At 39.9% G+C, this 24,168-nt stretch overlaps 1 protein-coding gene across 1 annotated transcript; it reads left to right on the top strand.

Annotated features, from left to right (window-relative positions):
• The first annotated feature begins 424 nt into the window (after positions 1 to 424).
• On the top strand, positions 425 to 2,286 carry LOC145090214 (putative oxidoreductase At4g09670). The gene is made up of 2 exons (XM_079028552.1): positions 425 to 1,002; positions 1,524 to 2,286. Exons 1-2 carry the CDS (start codon positions 541 to 543, stop codon positions 2,139 to 2,141), a joined length of 1,080 nt encoding a protein of 359 aa, XP_078884678.1. The 5' UTR covers positions 425 to 540; the 3' UTR covers positions 2,142 to 2,286.
• The last annotated feature ends 21,882 nt before the right edge of the window (positions 2,287 to 24,168 follow it).

Raw genomic sequence — 24,168 nt, 5'->3', positions numbered from 1 at the left:
GACCAAAAAATGATCAAATTTCGCACAGAAATTATGTAGTCGTAAAAGGACAAATAGCAAACAACGTTTAAATACATTTCTTAAAATTTTATAATAAAGTAAGAGATCAAATGACCTTATATAACTTTTAATGACTTGATCCTTATTTTAGCATAAATCTTTAACATATATTTGAAATATTGCTTTAAAGTGTATGTTACCTAAATATAAGCTGAATAAAATTGCGTATTTTTTACGTGTAAAGTGCTAATTATATAATGGTTACGTTTCTTATTTTTTCTTGTGTGAAGAACACGTAAAAAAGTTATTACAGCTTCTTTTCTCCCTCAACTTTGCACTTCTCTTTAGTCTTTACTCTTTTCTTTTTCCAAATTGGAAGACTTCAAAGTTGGAGGGGCTTTAACGCAATTAACTCCTTCTCTTCGGAACACATTGATAAGCAACACCTCTCATATGATATAGTCATATGTGTCAATCGGTTCCTCAATTGTCTTCATCCCTCACATCCCCACTTCATTTCTAACTAAGCTCACAAAAAAAATGGCGGATACCCAAATCCGATTTGGAATATTAGGTTGCGCTGAAATCGCCCGAAAGGTCTCCAGAGCAATTTCTCTCGCACCAAACGCCGCCCTTTACGCCATCGGCAGCCGATCTCTCGAAAAAGCCACCAAATTCGCTGCCTCCAATGGCTTCCCTGAATCCGCGAAAATCTACGGAAGCTACGACGCCGTGTTGGACGACCCTAACGTCGATGCCGTCTACGTTCCTTTACCTACTAGCCTTCATATCAAGTGGGCGGTGCTTGCCGCCGAGAAGAAGAAGCACATTCTGCTGGAAAAGCCGGTAGCGTTAAACGTCGGCGAGTTCGATAAGATTCTTGAGGCTTGCGAATCCAATGGTGTGCAATTGATGGATTCTACTATGTGGATGCACAATCCAAGGACAGCCAAGATGAGGGAATTTCTCTCCGACCCTGACAAATTCGGCGAATTACGATCGGTAACATTCGTTCGCTTCCAATTCGTACTGTTATTAGCTATTTTCACTGGTTGTTACTTGTTAATTCAGGGTGGAAGTAAACACTGATCACATTTATTTTTAAATATCAATTCTATTAAGTTAGAAAATTGGAGGGTTGACCTTCGACCTTCTTCACAACAGATTTTGCTTATTTGATGCTAGGATCTTTTCTACCTTTTAATTCCAAATTTTGGTATTGATGTTTTTGGTTTATGACAAATAAAGCAAATTTTCCTTTCAAAATGGTAGGTTTGCTTGCCAACACGTTTTTGTCATTCTAGATTGGTCATTGGATGAATTATAAAGGGATAAAGGTGTCAATCTTTGAGCCACATATTGAAAATTGTGAAGATATGATTGTGTTACCCCATACAGATGAATAATGGAGGTCACTTTTTCCTGACATCTGTCCCGGTCCAATGGAACAATACATGTCAAATTCAGTATACAGTACACTGTCGTATACACATTAATTATAAAGTTGTCAATGGTGGTTTCAGATGCATGTGGTGTTTACCTTTGCTGCGGATCCGGATTTTCTAGAGAACGACATCCGTGTAAAACCGGACCTCGATGCTCTAGGTGCACTCGGAGATGCTGGATGGTACTGCATTCGGGCAATCCTTTGGGCAAACAATTTCCACCTGCCCAAAACTGTAACCGCTTTTCCGGGCAGCATATTCAACAAAGCCGGGGTGATTATATCATGTGGGGCCGCTTTACAATGGGAAGATGGGAAAACCGCAACCTTCCATTGTTCGTTTCTTGCAAACCTCACAATGAGTGTAACTGCTTCCGGGACTAAAGGTAGTTTGCATTTGGATGATTTTGTTATTCCTTTCCAAGAGAAAGAAGGTTCGTATTCGACCTCGACTGAGGCGGGGTTCACTGAGTTGGTGACCGGGTGGGTCCCGCTACCGAGTCAACATACAGTCATGACTGATCATCCACAGGAGGCTTGTATGGTTACTGAGTTTTCGAGGCTGGTTAAAAGTGTGAAGAGTGGTGGTTCGGTGGCTGAGAAAAAGTGGCCCACTCTGAGTCGACTGACTCAGTTAGTGTTGGATGCTGTCAAGATTTCAGTTGAGAAAGGTGGTGAGTCTGTGAGTGTGAGTTAACTCGTTTTTAATAAGTTTGTATCAGAAAATATTAATAAGGGACCTGAATAATGTTGTACTTGGTGTTAGTGCAAAGTCGATGAATCAACTTATTGTATAACTTATTATATTGCATCATGTATAAGTTAATGGTGGCCTTTCCAAATTGTTTTATTTTTGATTTTTTTTATATGTGTGTATATGTATATATTTATCCTATATGTGTATGCAGGGTGGACCCAATAAATTTTAATGGCGGGGGCCAAATGTTTTTAGGCTAGTCTTGGATTCTCGACTATAGAATTTGGACTTGGTGTTAGTGCAAAGTCGATGAATCAACTTTATTGTATAACTTTATATTGCATCATGTACAAGTTAATGTAATGGATTGGTGTCCTTTCCAAATTCCAAATTATTTTTGATTGTATATGTGTATATATTTATCGTATGTGTGTATGGAGGGTTGGACCCAAGAAATTTTAGGTGGGGGCCAAATGTTTTTATGTTGGTCTTCCATTTTCGACTGTAGAATTTGGACCAAATTATGTTTGGCTTTCTGTAATTTTCTATAATCCCAGTGGGAGTGGTAACATTTATGTCACATCTTTATTTTTTTATTGTCATGCAAGCATCGCATCATATTTATGTCACATCTTCTTTTTTTTTTTTTTTTTTTTTTTTTTTTTTTTTTTTTTTTACTTTTTATTGTCATGGAAGCATCGCAATGCATATCTTTAACATTTTGCCATGCTTTTATTTAAACATAGGCAATAGAACAACATTTTTTTATTTAAACATAGAAAATAGAACATAGGGATTAAAAATACAACACATCTTTTTTTATTGTCATGTAAGCATCGCATCATGCATATCTTTTAACATTTTGCCATATGCTTTTATTTAAACATAGACAATAGTACAAGATTTTTTTTTATTTAAACATAGAAAATACAACATAGGGATTAAAAGTACAAAAAACAAAATATAGTGTTTATATCTGTTCAATATATAGTTTGTATGACATCAAAAGTGTATAACAAAAATATAAAAGACGTGACTTTATAAGCCTCATATTCTCAAAACCTGTGAGTGTACCTGTCTACCGGTTCCCTGAAAATACAAGTGGTTTTGAAAGTATATCAACATTTAAGTTGGTGAGTTCATAAGTATGTTTCTGAGATGGAAAGCTTGTTCTTGTACTTTGAAAATGTTATAGTGTATTTCCAGAAAATCTAATATTTTCCTTAGTAAATGAAATGTAGTCTTAGACCTTAAGACCAAAATGTATGTTTGTTAATGTACTCTGATATAGTAAACCGTAGTCTAATTAATAAATAAAACTATATTATGAATGTTCTTGAAATTGTATGTTGTACTAGTGTATTTTGTACTAGAGAGGTAGGGTACTGTAGTAGTGTTTGTATGAAAACCTTCTTGTATGAGTGCCTGGAATCCACCAATTCTAGTGTAAAATAGTGTATTGTAGTTTCATTATTTAAAATAAAACCTTTTGTATGAGTGCCTGGAATCCACTAGCTGTAGTGTAAAATAGTGTACTGTAGTTTTATTACTTAAAACTAGTCTACGTGTAGTGTAGTAGTATTCTCTTGTACTTGAAACTTTATGTATTACCTTGTAGTAGAGTACTTTGTAATGTAAAATAATTATACTTAAGTAATTATTTTAGTAGTGTATCCTTGAATTAGTGAAATAGAGCAGTGTTCCATAAACTATACCTGTTATAGTTTATATACTTGTTTCTATATAGCGTTCTTGAGCTTGTAAAATATTGTAGTGGACTAGTGGTTCTCAAACTAGACCAATTATAGTTTAGTTGTATGTTCTTGTATCGTTTATTGAACTTAGCAAAATAGTGTAGAGATTCACAAACTATACCAATTGTAGTTTAAATGTATACTTTGTAATGAACTAAAAACCTTTGCAATTTATCAGTGTGTATAAAAAAGTAATAAAAGATTTGTATAGAGTTCCCTTTTGCTCGGCATGTTACAAAAGGGTAAACAATATGTTTTATACTCACATATACCCCTAACATATAATCAAGAGTGAAAAGACAGTCGAATAAGTAATTCTATCTTAAACCCACAACCAAACAAGGAACATGATTTATGGCGGAATTGCCAATTCTAAGTCTGTTGAACCTTTCTATATATATATATATATATATATATATATGTGTGTGTGTGTGTGTGTGTGTGTGTGTGTGAATATATTTTGTTAAACTGTAGCAATAGATCATTTTGAAACAATTGCAAATGGTTTGAAACTGTTTGAAATAATTTGAATATTAACACAAGAGTCCTTGTGTCTTACTTGTATTCCCCCCTAAAAACATTGAAAAATAGCGAAAACGTAGGGGTATGAACTCACCTCTAGTGTGTGTTCGAATCTAGATAGCGAAACTGTAGAGATGATCATCGGGCTAGCATACGTGGAAAGAACGGTATCCTAATATTATTTAAACACGTAATCGTATTTAAATTAGAGAAATGACTAATTAAAGTGTTAAACAACACTTAATTTATGTAAGGATTACTTACAAAAATTACCGAGAATTATTTTGGAGTGTTGTTAGGTGTTTTCGGTATAGCCTTCACCGAAATCCCTTGATTTTGGTCTTAAAACCTCAACCGAGAACGAAGTTCGCAGTCTTAAGGTCTTCTCGGTTAAGAAGGATTTCGGTCTAGTGGTTCTCGGTCCTGATGGTGTTCGGTCAGCTTGAAGATTTGGAGATTGTTCTTGGTGTTCTTGGTGAAAATTATGAAGATTTGAAGGATTTTGCTTGAAGGTTTGTTGGTTCTTGTATGATACTTGAGAGCAAAATGAGTGTGTTTTCGGCTGGAAAAAGTGAGAAATGAATTATGTTTTCGAGTTAAATCATATATATCGAGAGGGTTCTCGGTCGGAAGAGAGTTTTCGATCGGCGGGGAGTTCTCGGCGGGGTTTTCGGTCCGAGGGTTTTCGGCCGAAAAGGGTTTTCGGTGCGAAGGTTCTTGGTTCCAACGGGGCATCCTTGATGCTAGAGTGGTAGCTGTGACATCCCCAATTCACGGCCAGAAAATACCTGTTTAATTTATGCTTTTAAAATAATTTCAGAGTAATCCTTTGATTAAAAGAGTCGCAATTTTTTTTCCCAAAACGAAATATGATAAAATAAGATTTACCAAAGCATTTCTTAAAAAAATGTATTTTCATTATATAAAAAAAACTCGGGATGTCATGTTCTGATACAGACCAAAAGCACAAACGACACATTATAAGCCTTATAATAGTTATATACACTATAGGCCTATAATCAAAATATCTTGATAAGTCATCCAACTTATGCTCTCGCACCACTACCTATAATACTGCAGAAAATTGAGTGGGTCAGGCTTGGGAGCCTGGTGAGCATATAGCGTTTTCAACCCACAATAAATAATTATATTAATTTCATCAACAACCAATAACCCAATTACACATTCCCGTTATCCTCACTTTACGTACCTAAAACAACTATCACAAGGGACCTAGCCTAAGGATTTTCATCGGGGCGACAACACATGCTTCGGGGGTTCCTCAACAATATATGTCAAACAAGGCTGTAACGCCCGTTTATTTATTAGTTAAATAAATTAATTAATGAACGAATGGTAGCCTAAAATAAATAATTATATATGCAGGGTGTTGGATTCGAGGAGTTAATTGCCACATTTTTAGAAGTTGGGGGTTAAAAGTGTGAGTTTGGGACTCATTTTATAAATATTCATGAAGACAGGGGCTCCGTGGTTATTATTTCGATTTTATTTAAAAAGGAAATGAGGTGGAAGGGCTGATTATGTCATAATTAAGATATTGGGGACTGTTTGGTAAACTTTGTACCTAAGGTGTAAATGATTTTAATGTTGGGGGTTTAAATGGTAATTTATGGGCTATGTTTGAAGAAATTGTGGAAAGGAGGGACCAGAGGTGTTATTTGGACGCAAAGTTTGTATGGAGTCAGGGTTTAAACCCGTGTTATCCCCCCCTTGTCGCATCTTACACCCTAACCCTAACGACCATTTTGCAGCCGCCACTCTCCCTTCAACCACCTCCGGCGCCGCACCCCTCTCCACTGTCAAGGTCACAAGCGTTGTTGCCTTGCCGATGAGCACCATCATGATGTAGTTGTCGGGATCGTAAGAGAACCATGGATGCCGGCGAGAATGCCCGCTGCCATATCATCCTTGCCGACGACAACAAGGTCGTTGCCGACGACAATAAGGCCGTTGTTGTAGTCGTTTATGCCGCCTCCCTTGTCTGTGAAGCCAGAGAAACGAGACCACGATGGGGCCACCATATCAGTCAACAACGAGGCAGGGAGACGCCAACCGCCACTGTTGCATCGATGTTTCCGACGCTACCCAGATCAATCTTCGCCATCTCCTGCCCGACACTCACCGACGAAGCTGCTGAAGCTGATTCCTCCGTCGCCGACCTTCTCTTTCTCATCTGAGGTGTCGCTGCATGGTGGGTGCTCGTGCTTCATGTGTGTGTGTGTGCGTTTGTGGGCTGTCATCGCCAAACCTCCGCTGCCGACCGCCATACGCCACCAAGAAGGTGGCTGGGTCCTTCCGCAACCAGAGCATGTGTATGTGGCAGTGTTTTTCCACTGTTGGCGTGTGTATGTAGTTGAAGTTCTCGGAAATGGAATCACCACCACCATAGGGTGGTGGCTGCCACCATACACCATCGTGTTTATGTGTGAGTGTTAGTTAGTTAGTTAGTGTGTGTGTTTAGTTTTGGATAAAAGTATTGTAATTGTAACCGGAAAGAAAAATAATGAAAAGAAGCTAAAAACCACCACCGTAGGGTGGTGGCTGCCGCCACCGGCCGCCGTGTCGGGTGGCGGTGTGCTTTGATGGTGTTTGGACTTGTTTGGATGATTGGACAAAGGACTAAAACCCTAATGGGTCCAATGAAGCTAAATGGACTCTATTGGACCCAATAAGACTTAATGGGCTTAATAAAACCTTAATGGACCCTAATAAAACCCTAATGGGCTTAATGATATTCTAGTGGGCTTAATACGCCCAATAAAGCCCTAATTGATTTAAAAGCCCAACAAATTAATTAATGGACTAGTATTGGGTTGGAAACCCTAATTAGGGGGAATTAATCGGGACACACGAGAATTATTTAATAACTGGAGATATTAAATAATAATCATTGGCAAAGACTAATCTAAGCAATATGGGACTTAATGGATTAAGTACTTAATGGATTAAGTGCTTAATGGGTTAAGTAGGAAACTTAACCCTAATCATCATTTTATGTGAAACCCTAATTTCAATTGGGTTTATGGTTGGGCCTTTCTGTTGAGCCTTAATGATTGGGATATCAAATGGGTTATCCAAGATCAAGCAAATGGTCTAGAGCAATTTAATGGGCCTATGGTAAGGCCCAAGTAAGGGGCTTGGGCCCAATTTAGAAAATTAGGCCATAGATGGGCCATAGTTTGGGCCTTAATGAGTATATGATGTTGGGCCTCAGAATGAGACCATGTATAGGCCTAGGCCCAATTTGGAAAATTGGGCCATGTGTTTGGCTTTGATTCCTAATTGACTTTGGGCCTACGGATTGGGCCTTGGGCTTGAATAAGCCAAGCGAAGGGTAATGTAGTAATTACCCAAAGAATGTATGTATGGTTATGTATTGGGACCCAATTATTAATTGGGTGTTATTTTGGTGTTGACAGTTCGGGAATCTGTCAGCCAGCAGCTGGGGTCGAGTCTGCGGGACTTCGGCAAGTGTGGGATTATGTCTTCGGGACTTCAGCAGTGTGAGGTGAGTTACCTTTCAGTAGCGGTGGGTCTACGGCCACAATGCCGGCCCACCAGTAGGAGTTGTTGTTAGATGATTGTCTTTGTGATAATTGTCTATGTTTGCTACTACATGTTATGTTTATGTGTTAGCATGATATGATGTTATGTGATAGTGGTAGTAGGGGGTGAAATAGTCCCCGATTACCGGTCGATAGGGCCGAAGGGGTAGATTAGTACCCAACTATGCTAGACAGATTATGATATATGTGATATGATATTATGTGGTAGTAATAGGGGTGAAATATCCCCTACTTATCGGTCGACAGGACCGAAGGGGTAGGCCAGCACCCAGATATGCTAGGCAGTATATGACTTATGTGTTTATGTTATGCTTTTATGTGGTAGTGTTAGGGGGTGAAATAGTCCCCGGTTACCGGTTGAAAGATACCGAAGGGGAGGCCAGCACCCAGATATGCTAGGCAGTATCCGGTCGAGAGGACCGAAGGGGAGGCTAGCACCCAGGTATGCTAGGCAGTATCCGGTCGAGAGTATCGAAGGGGAGGCTAGCACCCAGATATGCTAGACAGTATCCGGTCGAGAGGACCGAAGGGGTAGGTCGGGCACCCAGATATGCCTGACAGTATATGTATGTTATATGATTGTGTGGTATGTGGTATGATGGAGGAACTCACTAAGCTTCGTGCTTACGGTTTTCAGTTTTGGTTTCAGGTACTTCGTGTTTAAAGGAAAGGAGCCGGCTTGATCGCAGCGCATTACACTATGGTTTTCCGCACGTGAGATCTTTGGGATTACACTATGATATTGTTTTATGATAACATGTTTGATTATTTCTACTTTGGTTTTGATATGACATGATATTACAAATGTTTTATTACACTGTTGGTTTTATAATGACGTATTTAAAAATGAAGTTTTTGGCCTGTATTTTTGGGATGTTACAAGTTGGTATCAGAGCCTTGGTTTGAGGGATTCGGACATACTCTCGGGTGTGTCTGAACTCAAACTAAGGGCTTGGTATGAAAATTTTCAAAAGTAAAACCATTTTATAAAAAGGAGTTTTAAAAGAATCTTTACAGAGAAGAGAACTTTGAGAAGAACAAAGTGTGTGATGCGTGCAATCAGCTGAGCTCAAGTAAGTTTTCCCCAAGATACCCATACATGATATGATATGATATGATTATGAGAACTTCATGCTAGATTAGGGCTAAGGATCTAGGAGGATGCCTTATATGCCTATTGTATGTGCTTGTAGACTTGCATGCTAGTACTGATCAATCAGTGATAGGATAGCCTGTTTAGGTTATGCCTCATTGTATGAGCCTTTGAATTGCATTGTACAGATTCCTGATTAGAGGATAGAATGATTTGATTGGAATATGATGGTTAGAGTTTCCATTGTCTGAATGCTGCTTGCTTTGTGCTTTGTGGGACTTTTAGTAATGTGGGCTAACTATTAAGTGAATATGCTAAGTCACATGTGGCACAGGCTGGATAATCTCAGAGTGATAGATTTGACCCTATTGCACAACTCTTGTCTGAGTCCAACCGTTATAGGGATGAGTCTGTTACTTGAAGGATTATCTGATCTCTGTTGCATGTGGCTATATTCATGAGGTAGCTAGTTCACATTACTAGGAATCTTTCGGCAGCTGAGGACTGGGTGAGTTCGGGAACCTAGGGAAGCCTAGGATATATTTTAGTGAGTTAGTAGTGAGGCTCAGTTAGACTTGGGTGTACTAGTTGAGGAAGTGACTTGGAGGATCCGGGAGGATTGTTGAGGAAAGTATGGATAGGTGTGGAAGGTGGTATTGGGCCCTTACTACTGAAAGCACAAGATCCATACTCGAATCAGTGAGAGTCTTGGAGAATCTAAGAAGCTTCAGGGAAGAGTTTGTGACCCACTTTGGGGACAGAGGATGTTACAGTTGTTGCAACTTAGCCATTGGCAAGCGAGCTAGTGAGCGTGACAGGGTGTCAGACCCATAAGGATACGCTTTCCAAGAGTTGCAAATGCGGGATCGATTTGGGAGCACCTTGGAAAGAGAGATGCGTGCCAGGTGCGTATAGTAGAGGGTCCTGGGAAGAGACCCATGACTTCTGATCATCGAGTGAAAGGCCAGCAGGGCCTGAGTCCGTGTAGCGCGTACGAGAAAGTACACGAGAAAGTTTGTCACTCCAAGGGTTTAGGCTGCTACAGGGTAGCAGGATTGGTCATATCAGCAGAAAGGGGTCAATATTCCTCCAGATGTTGCGGGTATGTCATCTTCTATGATATTAGTGTTAGATTAGTGTCTAAGTCCATAACTATTTTGGTATGTACTTGACCCGATGGTGCATGGTCCTTTTGGGTTGCCTTCACCAAAGCAACTTGATTGGAGAAATAAATAAAGAGAGAGGTTATTATGATTTATTAATATGTTATAAGAATAATATATTAAAGGAGAAATCATATTTGTTTAATTAATATTGGTTAATAATTAATTAAGAATTAATTTTGTGATCAAATGTAATTAATTAAACTAGAGGGGCTGAATTGTAATTATGTGATAGTTGCAAAATAGGGCAATGGTTATCCTTGTTAAAGGATGGACGAATTCAAGGATAAGGATATCCTTAAAATCATCCAAGGTCCAAGAGATAGGGATTTTCAAGGCTTATCTTATGGTTGCTTGATGGGCAAGTAACTAGATAAGGATAAAGACTGAAACCCTAATCCCAACCCTATATAAAGACCCCTAATGCCTTAGGATTTCGTGCACTTGATCCCTAGAGCATCTAAGGATGAATTTCTACCTCTCTCCTCTCTCTTTATACCTTCTCCACTTGCTTATGGTGTTTGTAAGCCATTAGAGGAGTGACACTTGTGACTCTAAGCCTTCCAAAGTCAATTCAAGGAGGAATTGGGATTGTTATTGCTACATAACAATCAAGGTAATATCATAAACCTAATTATATGTTAATATCGAATTCCATATGCTAGAATTAGGGTTTATAGTCTTGGATAACAAGCATGTATAATAGAGAAACCTAGATCCAAGCATTAGGGTTTGTATGAGCACATAGGATGTATTATGACTAAAACCCATCAATTAGGTGGGTGTTTGGAATACGTATCGCTTTGGAATTGTGAGTGAGTTTGTATAAGTCAGACCTTGAGTCGGTTTTTCTGCTAGTGTTTGGGTTACCAAGGATCATATATGCCATCCTGCATGCCAAAAGGTCCTTGATGAACCCAAAGAGGGACGCATCTTGCGGAGTGGGTTCCGCGCATACCGTTATCATTTCAAATCTTTGTCGGGATCTATGCAGGAGTATTATTTAGAGGAGACTCGATCAGGGTTAGAGTAATAGTTCTCCAATGAAGTCAGCGTTCAGGGATTCTATCATTGTTCAGGTATGGTTGGTAATTGTCTATGGATGAACCTTGGAGTTCAAGGCACTACCATTGCTAGGACATAGCAGGTGACATGAAAAGGGTAGTGTCAGTCGCGGGTGTTATATGCATAAGTGGTTGGTCATCGCATGATCAAGAGAATTGTATCATCGTATGGGCTATGTTCGGTTAGAGTTCAGTGGTGCTGCGAGATTGGAAGTGAGAATAAGGATTCGTCAGCCAGAATGAAGATTAAGGTCTTCAATTGACAGCATGGGAGATGGATTGAGGCGTTAGATTGGACTGGATTTCAAGAGTACTCCTCTAGATTTCAGAGGATGGGCGATCTTAAGGTTTGATTGGTGATGGATCGCTATCACTGGTAAGTACAGGTTGACATCAAGGGGATACTAGGAAGCGAGAAGGATTGGAAATCCTTCAATTCTTGCGTGCAGTGAAGACTTAGTCGAATCTAAGTGAGGGAGAGACTTTTTATAAAGTTCTCCAAATGTGAGTTCTGGTTGCGCGGGGTGCAATCTCTTGGGCACCTTGTCAACCAGAAGGGTATTCTAGTTGATCCGGCCAAGATAAAGGCCGTGATGTAGTGGGAGATTCCGAGGTCTCCATCTGGATTCGAAATTCCCTGGGTATAGCGGGTTATTTCCGGAGATTTATGCAGGACTTCTTCGAGATTGTGGTTCCTTTGACCTGACTGACCAAGAAATCGGTGGCCTTTCGTTAGGGGCCTGGGTAGCAGGCAGCCTTCGAGGCTCTCAGACAGCGGTTGTATGAGGCACTGATTCTCACCTTGCCAGAGGGTGTAGATGATTTTGTGGTTTACCGTGACGCTTTGATCACGGGCATGGGTACGGTACTGATACAGTGAGGTCACGTGATAGCGGGTTTCGGGGACCAGGTTAGAGTTCCGGTTAGGACTCGAGTTCAGTTGAGGGTTAGGTCGAGTGTGTGTTCGACCCGGTTTGGAAAGCGTTGTAAGACTACAGGGGTAGCCATAGCATTCACTAGACGTCAGTTAGTATGGAAAGTGTTGTAAGACTACGGGAGTAGCCGTAGCATTCACTAGACGTCAGTTAGTATGGAAAGTATTGTAAGACTACAGGGGGTAGCCGTAGCATTCACTAGTAGTCAGTTATCATGGGAAGTGTTGTAAGACTACGGGGGTAGCTGTAGCATTCACTAGCGATCAGATAGTGTTAGAGTGTTGTAAGTCTGCGGGTGTAGCCGTAGCATTCACTAGCAGCAGATAGTGTGAGGGGTGGTATAAGTCTGCGGGTGTAGCCGTAGCATTCACCAGGTTGGCAAATAGTACTAGAGTGTTGTAAGTCTGCGGGTGTAGCCGTAGCATTCACTAGCAGCTAGATAGTGATAGGGTGTTGTAAGTTTGCGGGTGTAGCCGTAGCATTCACTAGGTTGGTAGATGACATGAGCGTGTTGTTAGAACGCAAAAGGAACAGTCGTACCCTCCAGTCCGGGTGTGGCAGTGAGGATATGGAAATCCCCATATTGGATTTCGGTATTACCCAGATGGATTAGATCTGGGTGAGCCAGTGATAAGACTGTAGGAACGCCACTACAGTTATGAGATCAGAGAAGTAATGGACTACGTAAGGGCGTTGGTGATGTAAGGATACCATTGGTTAGGTAGCGATCACTTTTAGTCTTGGATTTGATGATGACAGGATCTGACGCATGGACCCGATCGGTTAGATCATAAAGTAGTAGTCACAGTGGCATGATAACTAGTGGCAACTAGTTCCAGAGATGGATTTCACTTAGAAGTTGTGTGAGGCGAATATGTAGGGAGTCCTTTGGCTCCACAGTCGGGTGGAAACCCAGTATTTCAGAGGATTGGCAAGCGAATTAAGACCCAGGAGGTCTTGGTAGCTTTTGGTAAGCAGCTATGTAGCAGCGTATACTGCTTTAGGCGGTTCAGTGTTCGAGCAGTTTTAACGTTTGGGCAGTGATAGTATGTGTGTTTTAGTTGCATATGCGCATGGAATAGCTGGTTTATTGGGGAGTGACAAGTCACCCACAGTGGGATTAGCTGAGCCTTAGCTGAGAATAAGGGATCTACAGAGGTAATTGGGTTTGTCACCTAGGTTTATGGCAGGAACCACATGCTATCAGAAGTTAAGTAGTCAGTTGAGGGATGAACAGACTAGATTCATCGATAATGATTTAGTATGAGTGGTTTGTTAGGGAATCAGACCATCTCGAGACAATAGATTCAGACGAAGTAGATGTGATCTGGTTGCGAGGAATTTGTTCATATGAGGGTATTAGGGCTCCGCGAAGATTGGTCACAGCTACCCTGGAAAGGCTAGGGTGTGCCCAAGAAGGTGATCATGTTACTAGAAGTGGTTTGGCATATAAGAAATAGTAAGGAGTGATTTCGAGGACGAAATCTAATTTAAGTGGGGGAGAGTTGTAACGCCCGTTTATTTATTAGTTAAATAAATTAATTAATGAACGAATGGTAGCCTAAAAGAAATAATTATATATGCAGGGTGTTGGATTCGAGGAGTTAATTGCCACATTTTTAGAAGTTGGGGGTTAAAAGTGTGAGTTTGGGACTCATTTTATAAATATTCATGAAGACAGGGGCTCCGTGGTTATTATTTCGATTTTATTTAAAAAGGAAATGAGGTGGAAGGACTGATTATGTCATAATTAAGATATTGGGGACTGTTTGGTAAACTTTGTACCTAAGGTGTAAATGATTTTAATGTTGGGGGTTTAAATGGTAATTTATGGGCTATGTTTGAAGAAATTGTGGAAAGGAGGGACCAGAGGTGTTATTTGGACGCAAAGTTTGTATGGAGTCGGGGTTTAAACCCGTGTTATCCCCCCCCCCTTGTCGCATCTTACACCTTAATCCTAGCGACCATTTTGCAGCCGCCACTCTCCCTTAAACCACCTCCGGCGCCGCACCCCTCTCCACTGTCAAGGTCACAAGCGTTGTTGCCTTGCCGATGAGCACCATCGTGATGTAGTTGTCGGGATCGTAAGAGAACCATGGATGCCGGCGAGAATGCCCACCGCCATATCATCCTTGCCGACGACAACAAGGCCGTTGTCGTAGCCGTTTACGCCGCCTCCCTCGTCTGTGAAGCCAGAGAAACGAGACCACGATGGGGCCACCATATCAGTCAACAACGAGGCAGGGAGACGCCAACCGCCACTGTTGCATCGATGTTTCCGACGCTACCCAGATCAATCTTCGCCATCTCCTGCCCGACAGTCACTGACGAAGCTGCTGAAGCTGATTCCTCCGTCGCCGACCTTCTCTTTCTCGTCTGAGGTGTCGCTGCATGGTGGGTGCTCGTGCTTCATGTGTGTGTGTGTGCGTTTGTGGGCTGTCATCGCCAAACCTCCGCTTCCGACCGCCATACGCCACCAAGAAGGTGGCTGGGTCCTTCCGCAACCAGAGCATGTGTATGTGGCAGTGTTTTTCCACTGTTGGCGTGTGTATGTAGTTGAAGTTCTCGGAAATGGAATCACCACCACCATAGGGCGGTGGCTGCCACCATACACCATCGTGTTTATGTGTGAGTGTTAGTTAGTTAGTTAGTGTGTGTGTTCAGTTTTGGATAAAAGTATTGTAATTGTAACCGGAAAGAAAAATAATGAAAAGAAGCTAAAAACCACCACCGTAGGGTGGTGGCTGCCGCCACCGGCCGCCGTGTCGGGTGGCGGTGTGCTTTGATGGTGTTTGGACTTGTTTGGATGATTGGACAAAGGACTAAAACCCTAATGGGTCCAATGAAGCTAAATGGACTCTATTGGACCCAATAAGACTTAATGGGCTTAATAAAACCTTAATGGACCCTAATAAAACCCTAATGGGCTTAATGATATTCTAGTGGGCTTAATACGCCCAATAAAGCCCTAATTGATTTAAAAGCCCAACAAATTAATTAATGGACTAGTATTGTGAATTAATCGGGACACACGGGAATTATTTAATAACTGGAGATATTAAATAATAATCATTGGCAAAGACTAATCTAAGCAATATGGGACTTAATGGATTAAGTCATTAATGGATTAAGTGCTTAATGGGTTAAGTAGGAAACTTAACCCTAATCATCATTTTATGTGAAACCCTAATTTCATTTGGGTTTATGGTTGGGCCTTTCTGTTGGGCCTTAATGATAGGGATATCAAATGGGCTATCCAAGATCAAAAAAATGGTCTAGAGCAATTTAATGGGCCTAGGGTAAGGCCCAAGTAAGGGGCTTGGGCCCAATTTAGAAAATTAGGCCATAGTTTGGGCCTTAATGAGTATATGATGTTGGGCCTCAGAATGAGACCATGTATAGGCCTAGGCCCAATTTGGAAAATTGGGCCATGTGTTTGGCTTTGATTCCTAATTGACTTTGGGCCTACGGATTGGGCCTTGGGCTTGAATAAGCCAAGCGATGGGTAATGTAGTAATTACCCAAAGAATGTATGTATGGTTATGTATTGGGACCCAATTATTAATTGGGTGTTATTTTGGTGTTGACAGTTCGGGAATCTGTCAGCCAGCAGCTGGGGTCGAGTCTGCGGGACTTCGGCAAGTGTGGGATTATGTCTTCGGGACTTCAGCAGTGTGAGGTGAGTTACCTTTCAGTAGCGGTGGGTCTACGACCACAATGCCGACCCACCGGTAGGAGTTGTTGTTAGATGATTGTCTTTGTGATAATTGTCCATGTTTGCTACTACATGTTATGTTTATGTGTTAGCATGATATGATGTTATGTGATAGTGGTAGTAGGGGGTGAAATAGTCCCCGATTACCGGTCGATAGGGCCGAAGGGGTAGATTAGTACCCAACTATGCTAGACAGATTATGATATATGTGATATGATATTATGTGGTAGTAATAGGGGTGAAATATCCCCTACTTACCGGTCGACAGGACCGAAGGGGTAGGCCAGCACCCAGATATGCTAGGCAGTATATGACTTATGTGTTTATGTTATGCTTTTATGTGGTAGTGTTAGGGGGTGAAATAGTCCCCGGTTACCGGTTGAAAGATACCGAAGGGGAGGCCAGCACCCAGATATGCTAGGCAGTATCCGGTCGAGAGGACCGAAGGGGAGGCTAGCACCCAGGTATGCTAGGCAGTATCCGGTCGAGAGTATCGAAGGGGAGGCTAGCACCCAGATATGCTAGACAGTATCCGGTCGAGAGGACCGAAGGGGTAGGTCGGGCACCCAGATATGCCTGACAGTATATGTATGTTATATGATTGTGTGGTATGTGGTATGATGGAGGAACTCACTAAGCTTCGTGCTTACGGTTTTCAGTTTTGGTTTCAGGTACTTCGTGTTTAAAGGAAAGGAGCCGGCTTGATCGCAGCGCATCACACTATGGTTTTCCGTACATGAGATCTTTGGGATTACACTCTGATATTGTTTTATGATAACATGTTTGATTATTTCTACTTTGGTTTTGATATGACATGATATTACAAATGTTTTATTACACTGTTGGTTTTATTATGACGTATTTAAACATCTCTGTAGCCACCAAACTTCGGTGTCCAGATCCGATTCATGAAGTAACGAACTCCGTCACCCTTGATTTCTAAGTTCTTCTCCATTCCTCTTAAGGCTTCATCTCCCACATTATTTGGCTTGAAGGCTTCTAACTGGGCCTCCTTGATCTGTGTGGACAGATGTGAATGGTTTTTCATGGTAATTGCCTTCACTCTACGACCTGAGTACTCCTTTTGACTAAGGGCATCTACTACTACATTTGCTTTGTCGGGATGATAGTGAATTTCGCATTCGTAATTATTGAGTAGTTCTACCCATCGTTGTTGTCTCATGTTAAGTTCTTTCTGATCAAAGATGTGTTGAAGGCTTTTGTGGTCGGTGAAGATGGTGCACTTGGTACTGTAAAGGTAATGCCTGCAGATGTTTAGTGCAAAGACTACAGCTCCCAACTCAAGAACATGAGTGGTGTAGTTGATTTTGTGTGCCTTAATAACATTTCCTCGTTGCATAAGCACATAGCCTAGCCCCTGATTGGATGCATCGCAGTAAACTATGAAATCTTCTGTCCCTTCTGGAAGAGACAAGATAGGTGCGCTGCACAAGGCTTGCTTTAGTGTTTGGAACACAATGTCTTGTTTCTCTCCCCGGCTAAAAGTTACACCCTTCTGAGTCAGGGCAGTAAGAGGTTTAGCGATCCTGAAGAAGTTTTGTATGAATTTGCGGTAATACTCAGCAAGTCCTAAAAATTGGTGGATTTATGTTGGCATTCTGGGTGCTGACCAGTTCTCGATTGCCTTTATTTTGGAGGGGTCCATGTGTATTCCTTCTTCGCTGACCACGTGACCAAGGAAATTTACCTTCCTAATCCAAAAATCGCAATTTTGAGAATTTAGAATAAAGTTTTTCCGTCCTTAATGTTTCTAAGACCTGTCTCAGGTGCTGGCTATGTTCTTCCTCACTTCGTGAGTAGATGAGTATATCATCTATGAATACTATCACAAATTTGTCTAGGAAGGTTCGACATACCCAATTCGTTAGATCCATGTCATTTTTGACACTTATTGTCTCTAAATTGACTAGCCCGAATCTGCGGACGTTACAGAATGCCAATACACACTGGGTCCACAACCTATCAAGGTTGGAATGCCCTGACCCACAACCTATCGAGGTTGGAAAGCCCCTGTCTGTTGACTGACGCACAAAGCGGTACAGTCTTAACCCACCACAATATGTCGACATATACAACAAATAAACATATTACTAGTCAACAGACAATCAGACAAATCTATAGATCACTAAGCATATCATCATCCTATGTACCAGGATATAGATCTAACACATCATAACAACATGATAACATACTATCACATAACACGATATCTAATCCAATGGGCTAGCCTTGGTGCCTTTGACCCGTAAGTACAGTGAGGAAGGACTCACTGTTGGAGCATGGAAATGCTCTACAAATTATGAGTGATACTTAGGTTATTTTATTTCCCTTTTATTTTATTATAAGGTATCTCTCTATATAAATAGAGAGGGATGGTCATTGTTTTTAGTAGAGTGCACCAAAATGTAGTTCTCCAGTGAGAGAGAGTGTGGTGGAATTTCTCCCACCAAGTGTTCTTCATTTTCATAATGTAACTCTCATTTTCTAGTAAAATTATCGGATTACTAATCTCTTTTATGTTCTTCATATTTTTATTATCGTTAAATCTCAAGATGTTCTTATTCCACACAAACCGATTGTCAAAATGGGCTTCTACAATTGGTATCAAAGTCGTACATTGAAGATCTAAGTGATTACTTCAATGGAACGACTCCCGATCAGTCATCTTATCTTGACGATTTTTTGATTTTTCTACCAAGAATTTCTGGGTCCACAACCGAATATTCTTATGACGCGTTTTCGATTTTTAGAGTGTTGATTCAAGTTTTTTTTTTTTTTTTTTTTTTTTTTTTTTTTTTTTTTTTAAGTTTTCAAGAATAAATGTTGCTGATGTCTTGTTCAAATTTCTGCTGAAAATCTATTTTTATGAAGAAATTATCTTGTTGTTGAAGAAAAAGAAGGAGAAGGAAGATGATATTTGTGGTCTAAAACTCTTGAAGAATTTTTGTTCCATGCATTTTAATTATGTTCTGGAAATGGACACAATATCTTGGGTTTTATTGAAGAGAGTGGAGAAGTTTTCTTTTTGAAGACTTTATCATCATATTTTTTCTTGAGTTCTTCATAAAAAGGTATGAAGCTCCTTTTGTTCTTCATTAAAAGCTTATTGATCTTTGTAAGAATCTATGGATGTCTGGATATGTGTTTAAAGAAAGCATTTGTCCTTATTAATCTTTTTAGAAAGAGCACTCCACCATTAATTTTCCCTTCACATCCATGTGATTTATTCCCCACCTTTTGTCCTCTACACACTCAACTTTTTACCTTTGACCCATGTGTTGTCCCCTCACTTTTACCTTTCGCTCTCTTACTTTCTGCCATTTTTTACCCTTCCCAACACTCCATTTCGTCCCCATATGCATTAGGAAAGATTCCCTTTGATAAACATGAAGAAATAGCCTCCTTGGTATCAAAATTTCCTGAAAAAGGCTCTTTTCGTCGTCAACCCTCTCATCCTCAGAGCTCAATACCGAGGACCAAAAACATACAAAGACTTGCCTCACCCGAGTAGATAAACTCCATACCAAAGAATTGAAAGCTACATCCGAAGTCTGCTGAGAGGTCCTCGGTTGAGCAGCCTCTCCGGCCCTCTCATCCGAAGACACTGAAGACCTCTTACCGGAGACCCTCTCATACCAGAGACCCTCACATATAGAAGACCTAAGAGCATACCGGAGATCCTTCTATTCATCGCATAACCCACAGACTACCCTCTTCGCTTCCACTCTTCGCATCCTCGCTACCCAAGCCTACCTGCAAACCCTTGCATAACCGAAGACCTTTAGTCCTCGGTAGCACTTTAACCCGACTTACTTTCCACTGCAGACTTACCCTTCTCAACCTGGAGACTTCCTTCTTCGGTGTCCCTCCTTAGCCTTCCTTCCCCAGTAGCCCCTCCTTGGTACTTAACCCTCGTCGTTATCCTTCTCCTCCTCACCCTTTAGCCTTCAGCCTCCTTCATCCTCCTCCCTCTTTGTGTTCCCTCCCCTCCCCTCTCATTTCAGCCCTCCTCGAAAATCAACCCCTCCCAGCCATATTTTTTTTAATTAACACTCATTTATTTTTTTTAACACCATTTTTTTAGCTAGTTTTTTTTTCAGCCAATTTTTTTATTTAGCAAATTTTTTTTACTGAAACCCAACAAATACCTTAGCCACAACCCAACAAATTTTTACAAGACTATGATCATAAGCACTTTTGTGAAGAATAATTTTTTTATTTAGCAATTTTTATTGCTGAAACCCAACAATTTTTTTTTTTGCTGATACCAATTTATTTCTTAATTTTATTTTAAAACCAATTATTTTTTATATCAATTTTTGTTACAACCCAACTTATGATCGTAAGCACTTTTGTGAAGAATAATTTTTTACAAGACTCGATTTATTGTCTTTAGGAAAGAGATTAGTATTAGATATTTACCCAGGCTTCGATCATCACATTGGACTACTTCTTGCTGATTATATTAGACAGATTTTATTCTTTCCATGAGGATTGCTCTTTAATCAAGTTCCGTCAACCAGCAGTCCTTGGATCAGTGTCTTTGGATAAGTTATCCTCCATACCACAGTCGGACATCATATTTTTCTCTACGTTGTTTGCACCGCAACGACGTCTGATCAACAAAGTTGCTTTCCAATCTTCGCTTCATGAAGAATTTTTATGACTTGTCGTTCTTGATCTTCGGTTGACGAACCATGTATCTTGAGCATGTGGACTTTATTTACTGAATACCACTTATAGAGTGTCAGCACCGCAGTTTGGGTACATCAGTATTTTTCAGCAAAGCAGAGATTTTTCATGTAGAGTTTTTATTGTTACTTTGGTATTTGTTCGAGCAATTTTCAATGATAGAATCAACCAGCTACTTATGACCCGTGAGTATTTATTTTACTCTCATTCTCGTGTTTTATCGAGACCCTTCATATATCTAGGGAGAGCATGTGAAGCTCTTGGTATCCGACACTCTCCATCCAGATTGACTTACTATTTTTGATATTCGGTCATTGGTTATCAAAAATAAGAAGAGAATATTATGTTATCATCCAGATATGATTTTATGATTGTTTGAGCTTGGATTTTTGATACTTTTGAAGATGATGATTTATTTAGTGATGTGACGTGGCATTGATTTTTGGTCTTCATGATCAAGTTTTTGGCTTCACTAAAAGTTTACCGGATCTAGATTATTTATTACTAAGACTTACTTCAAGATGTTTCATATTTTTTTGCATATTATTCTTTGGAAGAATTTGGGTGTATTATGATTCGAGAACTAGAGATGTTTTTTAGGCTTCTTGAAGCCGAAGTGTTTTTCTTACTGGATCTTCAACTTGATCATTGTGCTTGTGATGAGTTTGAAGATTTGTGTAACGCCCGTAGATCCGGGCTAGTCAATTTAGAGACGATAAGCATCAAAAATTACTTTTTGATGGAAGATTATTTAGAAGGATTAATCTTAACTAATTATAGTATATGTTACAAGGATTCCGTACATATAAAGAATGCCAAAATCCGAGTTATAACGAAGAAGTTATGACATGTCGAAGTTTCACGATAGAACTGACACGACACAGCGCGACGTAAAGAGTGAATTTACGATAGAGCGATATTTAGCCTTAGTGATCTAAACGAAAAGTCGTAGAATACGTTAAACCGAGAGCGTGAATAAAAAGAACGTCGAAATCTGACTTCGTATGAGGAAGTTATGATTTTTCGAAGTTTCGACTTAGCTGTATGCAGCCCAAAGTTCGAATATGAGATCGAGTGATTTCTAGCCGAAACAATCTAAACGAGAATCGAAGATCTTGTTGATAGTAGTGTAACGGTAAAAAGACAGACAAAAACGGATGTCAGATGAAGAAGTTATGAATTTCTAACGGAGTTTTCCTGTCCCGGCCTACTAAAAATAATATAACAAAAATAAAGTCAAAATTAGCCGACGGAGTCTAAATGAAAGATGTAGAACATAGTGTCACCTATGCGTGGATATAAATAACGTAAAAACCGGAACTCGTATGCGAAAAATACGAATTTTTGAAGTTTGAGAAATGGGAATACGCCCAGCGTACTCATGGTTCATGGTCTGGGTTGGGCAACATCGCCATACTCCACCACTTGAGTGCCACGGGTCCATAAGCAGTGACGCATCCGGTCTGATCCACTTAGTACGCCCAACGTACATGTCGACGAGCCAGTACGCCCAGTGTACTGCTTGTACAGGGAGTACGCCCAACGTACTCTGAAGTTACGCTCAGCGTAATCGCATGGATCAGCCCCTATAAATAGAACTCAAGGGCTGCCGAGTTTTGTTGCTCATTTCTTTCCTCTTACTTCTTATTCTCTCGTTTTACGTGCAAGTTATACCCCGAAGCCCCGGTATCATTCCCAACACCCGAAGTAAGTCCCGAAGCCCCGAAGTTCCCGAGAAGAAAAGAGTTTCCGAGTCGGTGCTCTGCCCGTGAGAAGCCCGGTTTTTGGAAGATATCCTCGTTTCATCGAAGGTTATTATTTTTAGAGCCGTAGTGCTGTCCGGGCATTGTCTTATCAAGTGAGTGTGTAGTTACTTTCTTCTAACACATAGATATGAAGTATTTACTATGAAGTACGTGCTATGTGTTTATAAATGGGTTGTTTACTTGAGATGGATGTAGAATTAATGTTCTATACAGGTTTTAAAAGATTTAAACTGTATATGTGTTTGCATCTACAAATATGTTGGGTAGAACATGGGTAGATGAATTAGTTGATATGAGACGAAATAATAAGTGTTTTTGAACTCAACGTGTTCATTAGGTATTTTGAACTCTATGTGTTCACTTGGTGTATTTGAACTCTATGTGTTCGTTAGGTATTTTTGAACTCTATGTGTTCACTTGGTGTTTGAACTCAACGTGTTCATTAGGTATTCTTGAACTCTATGTGTTCACTTGGTATTTTTGAACTCAATGTGTTCATTATGTATTTTTGAACTAGATGTGTTCACTTGGTGTTGTTGAACTGAGTGTGTTCACTAAATGTTTTAGAACTAAGTATTCACCAGATGTTTTGAATTAAGTGTTCACTAGGAGTGTTAGAACTAGGTGTTCGTTAAGTATGTTGAACTAAGTGTTTACCGGTTGTAATTTGTGGACCTTGGCAGTGGTGGACTTTGTGTCAATTCCTTAGGTCAATCCTTAGGAATAAATGAATAAAGGATAATTGATTCTTAGGGTAAATTCTTAAGAAATAAAGGAGATAATGGGGATGGGTAATTCAGATTGATTGATTGATTGATTGATTGATTGATGATTGAGTATAATAATTATATTATTGTGGGTCGAAAACCCTATATGCTCATCAGGCTCCCAAGCCTGACCCACTCAGTTTTCTTTGCATTACAGGTAATGACACAAGAGTATAAGTTGGTGGACTTGACGAGAGATTTTGGATAATAGACCAGTAGTTGTAAATAACTATTGTAAGGTCAAATTGTACTGTTTATGCTTTTGGTCTGTATCGGAACATGACATCCCGAGGTTTTATTATTTAATGAAAATGCATTCTCTTTGAAAAATGTTTTGATAAATTTTATCATATTTTGTTTTGGGTACGAATTCAGCAACTCTTTTAAATCAAAGGATTACTCTGATTTTATAAAACAAAAACATAAACAAATCGGTCTTTTCTGGCTGTGAATTTGGGGATGTCACAGTTGGTATCAGAGCATTAGTTTAAGCGAACTAGGACTTTGTAGGATTTCTAGACTTAAACTTAGAATGTTAAGTGATGATCGTGAGAAGAGTATCTACCATATTTTAGACATGAGCACTAGTATATTTTAGGAAAGATGCCTTTTAGCCTTTTATCATTGTATTTATATCCCTCATCATTTGTGACCATTTAGGAAGAAATTGTTGGAGCATGAAAATGCTCTACAAATGTGAGTGATAGTCAGGCTATTTTATTTCCCTTTTATTGTATTGTAAGGTATCTATCTCTATAAATAGAGAGGGATGATCATTGTTTTTAGTAGAGTGCACCAAAATGTAGTTCTCTAGTGAGAGAGAGTGTGGTGGGATTTCTCCCACCAAGTGTTCTTCATTTTCATATTGTAACTCTCTTTTTCTAGTAAAATTATCGGATTACTCATATCTTTTATGTCTTCATATTTTTATTTTGTTAAATCTCAAGT

This window comes from Lactuca serriola, chromosome 1 (assembly GCF_051521515.1).
Source record: "Lactuca serriola cultivar US96UC23 chromosome 1, Lser_US96UC23_V15, whole genome shotgun sequence".
Lineage (NCBI taxonomy): Eukaryota > Viridiplantae > Streptophyta > Magnoliopsida > Asterales > Asteraceae > Lactuca > Lactuca serriola.
This window is presented reverse-complemented; position numbering and strand designations above follow the sequence as displayed.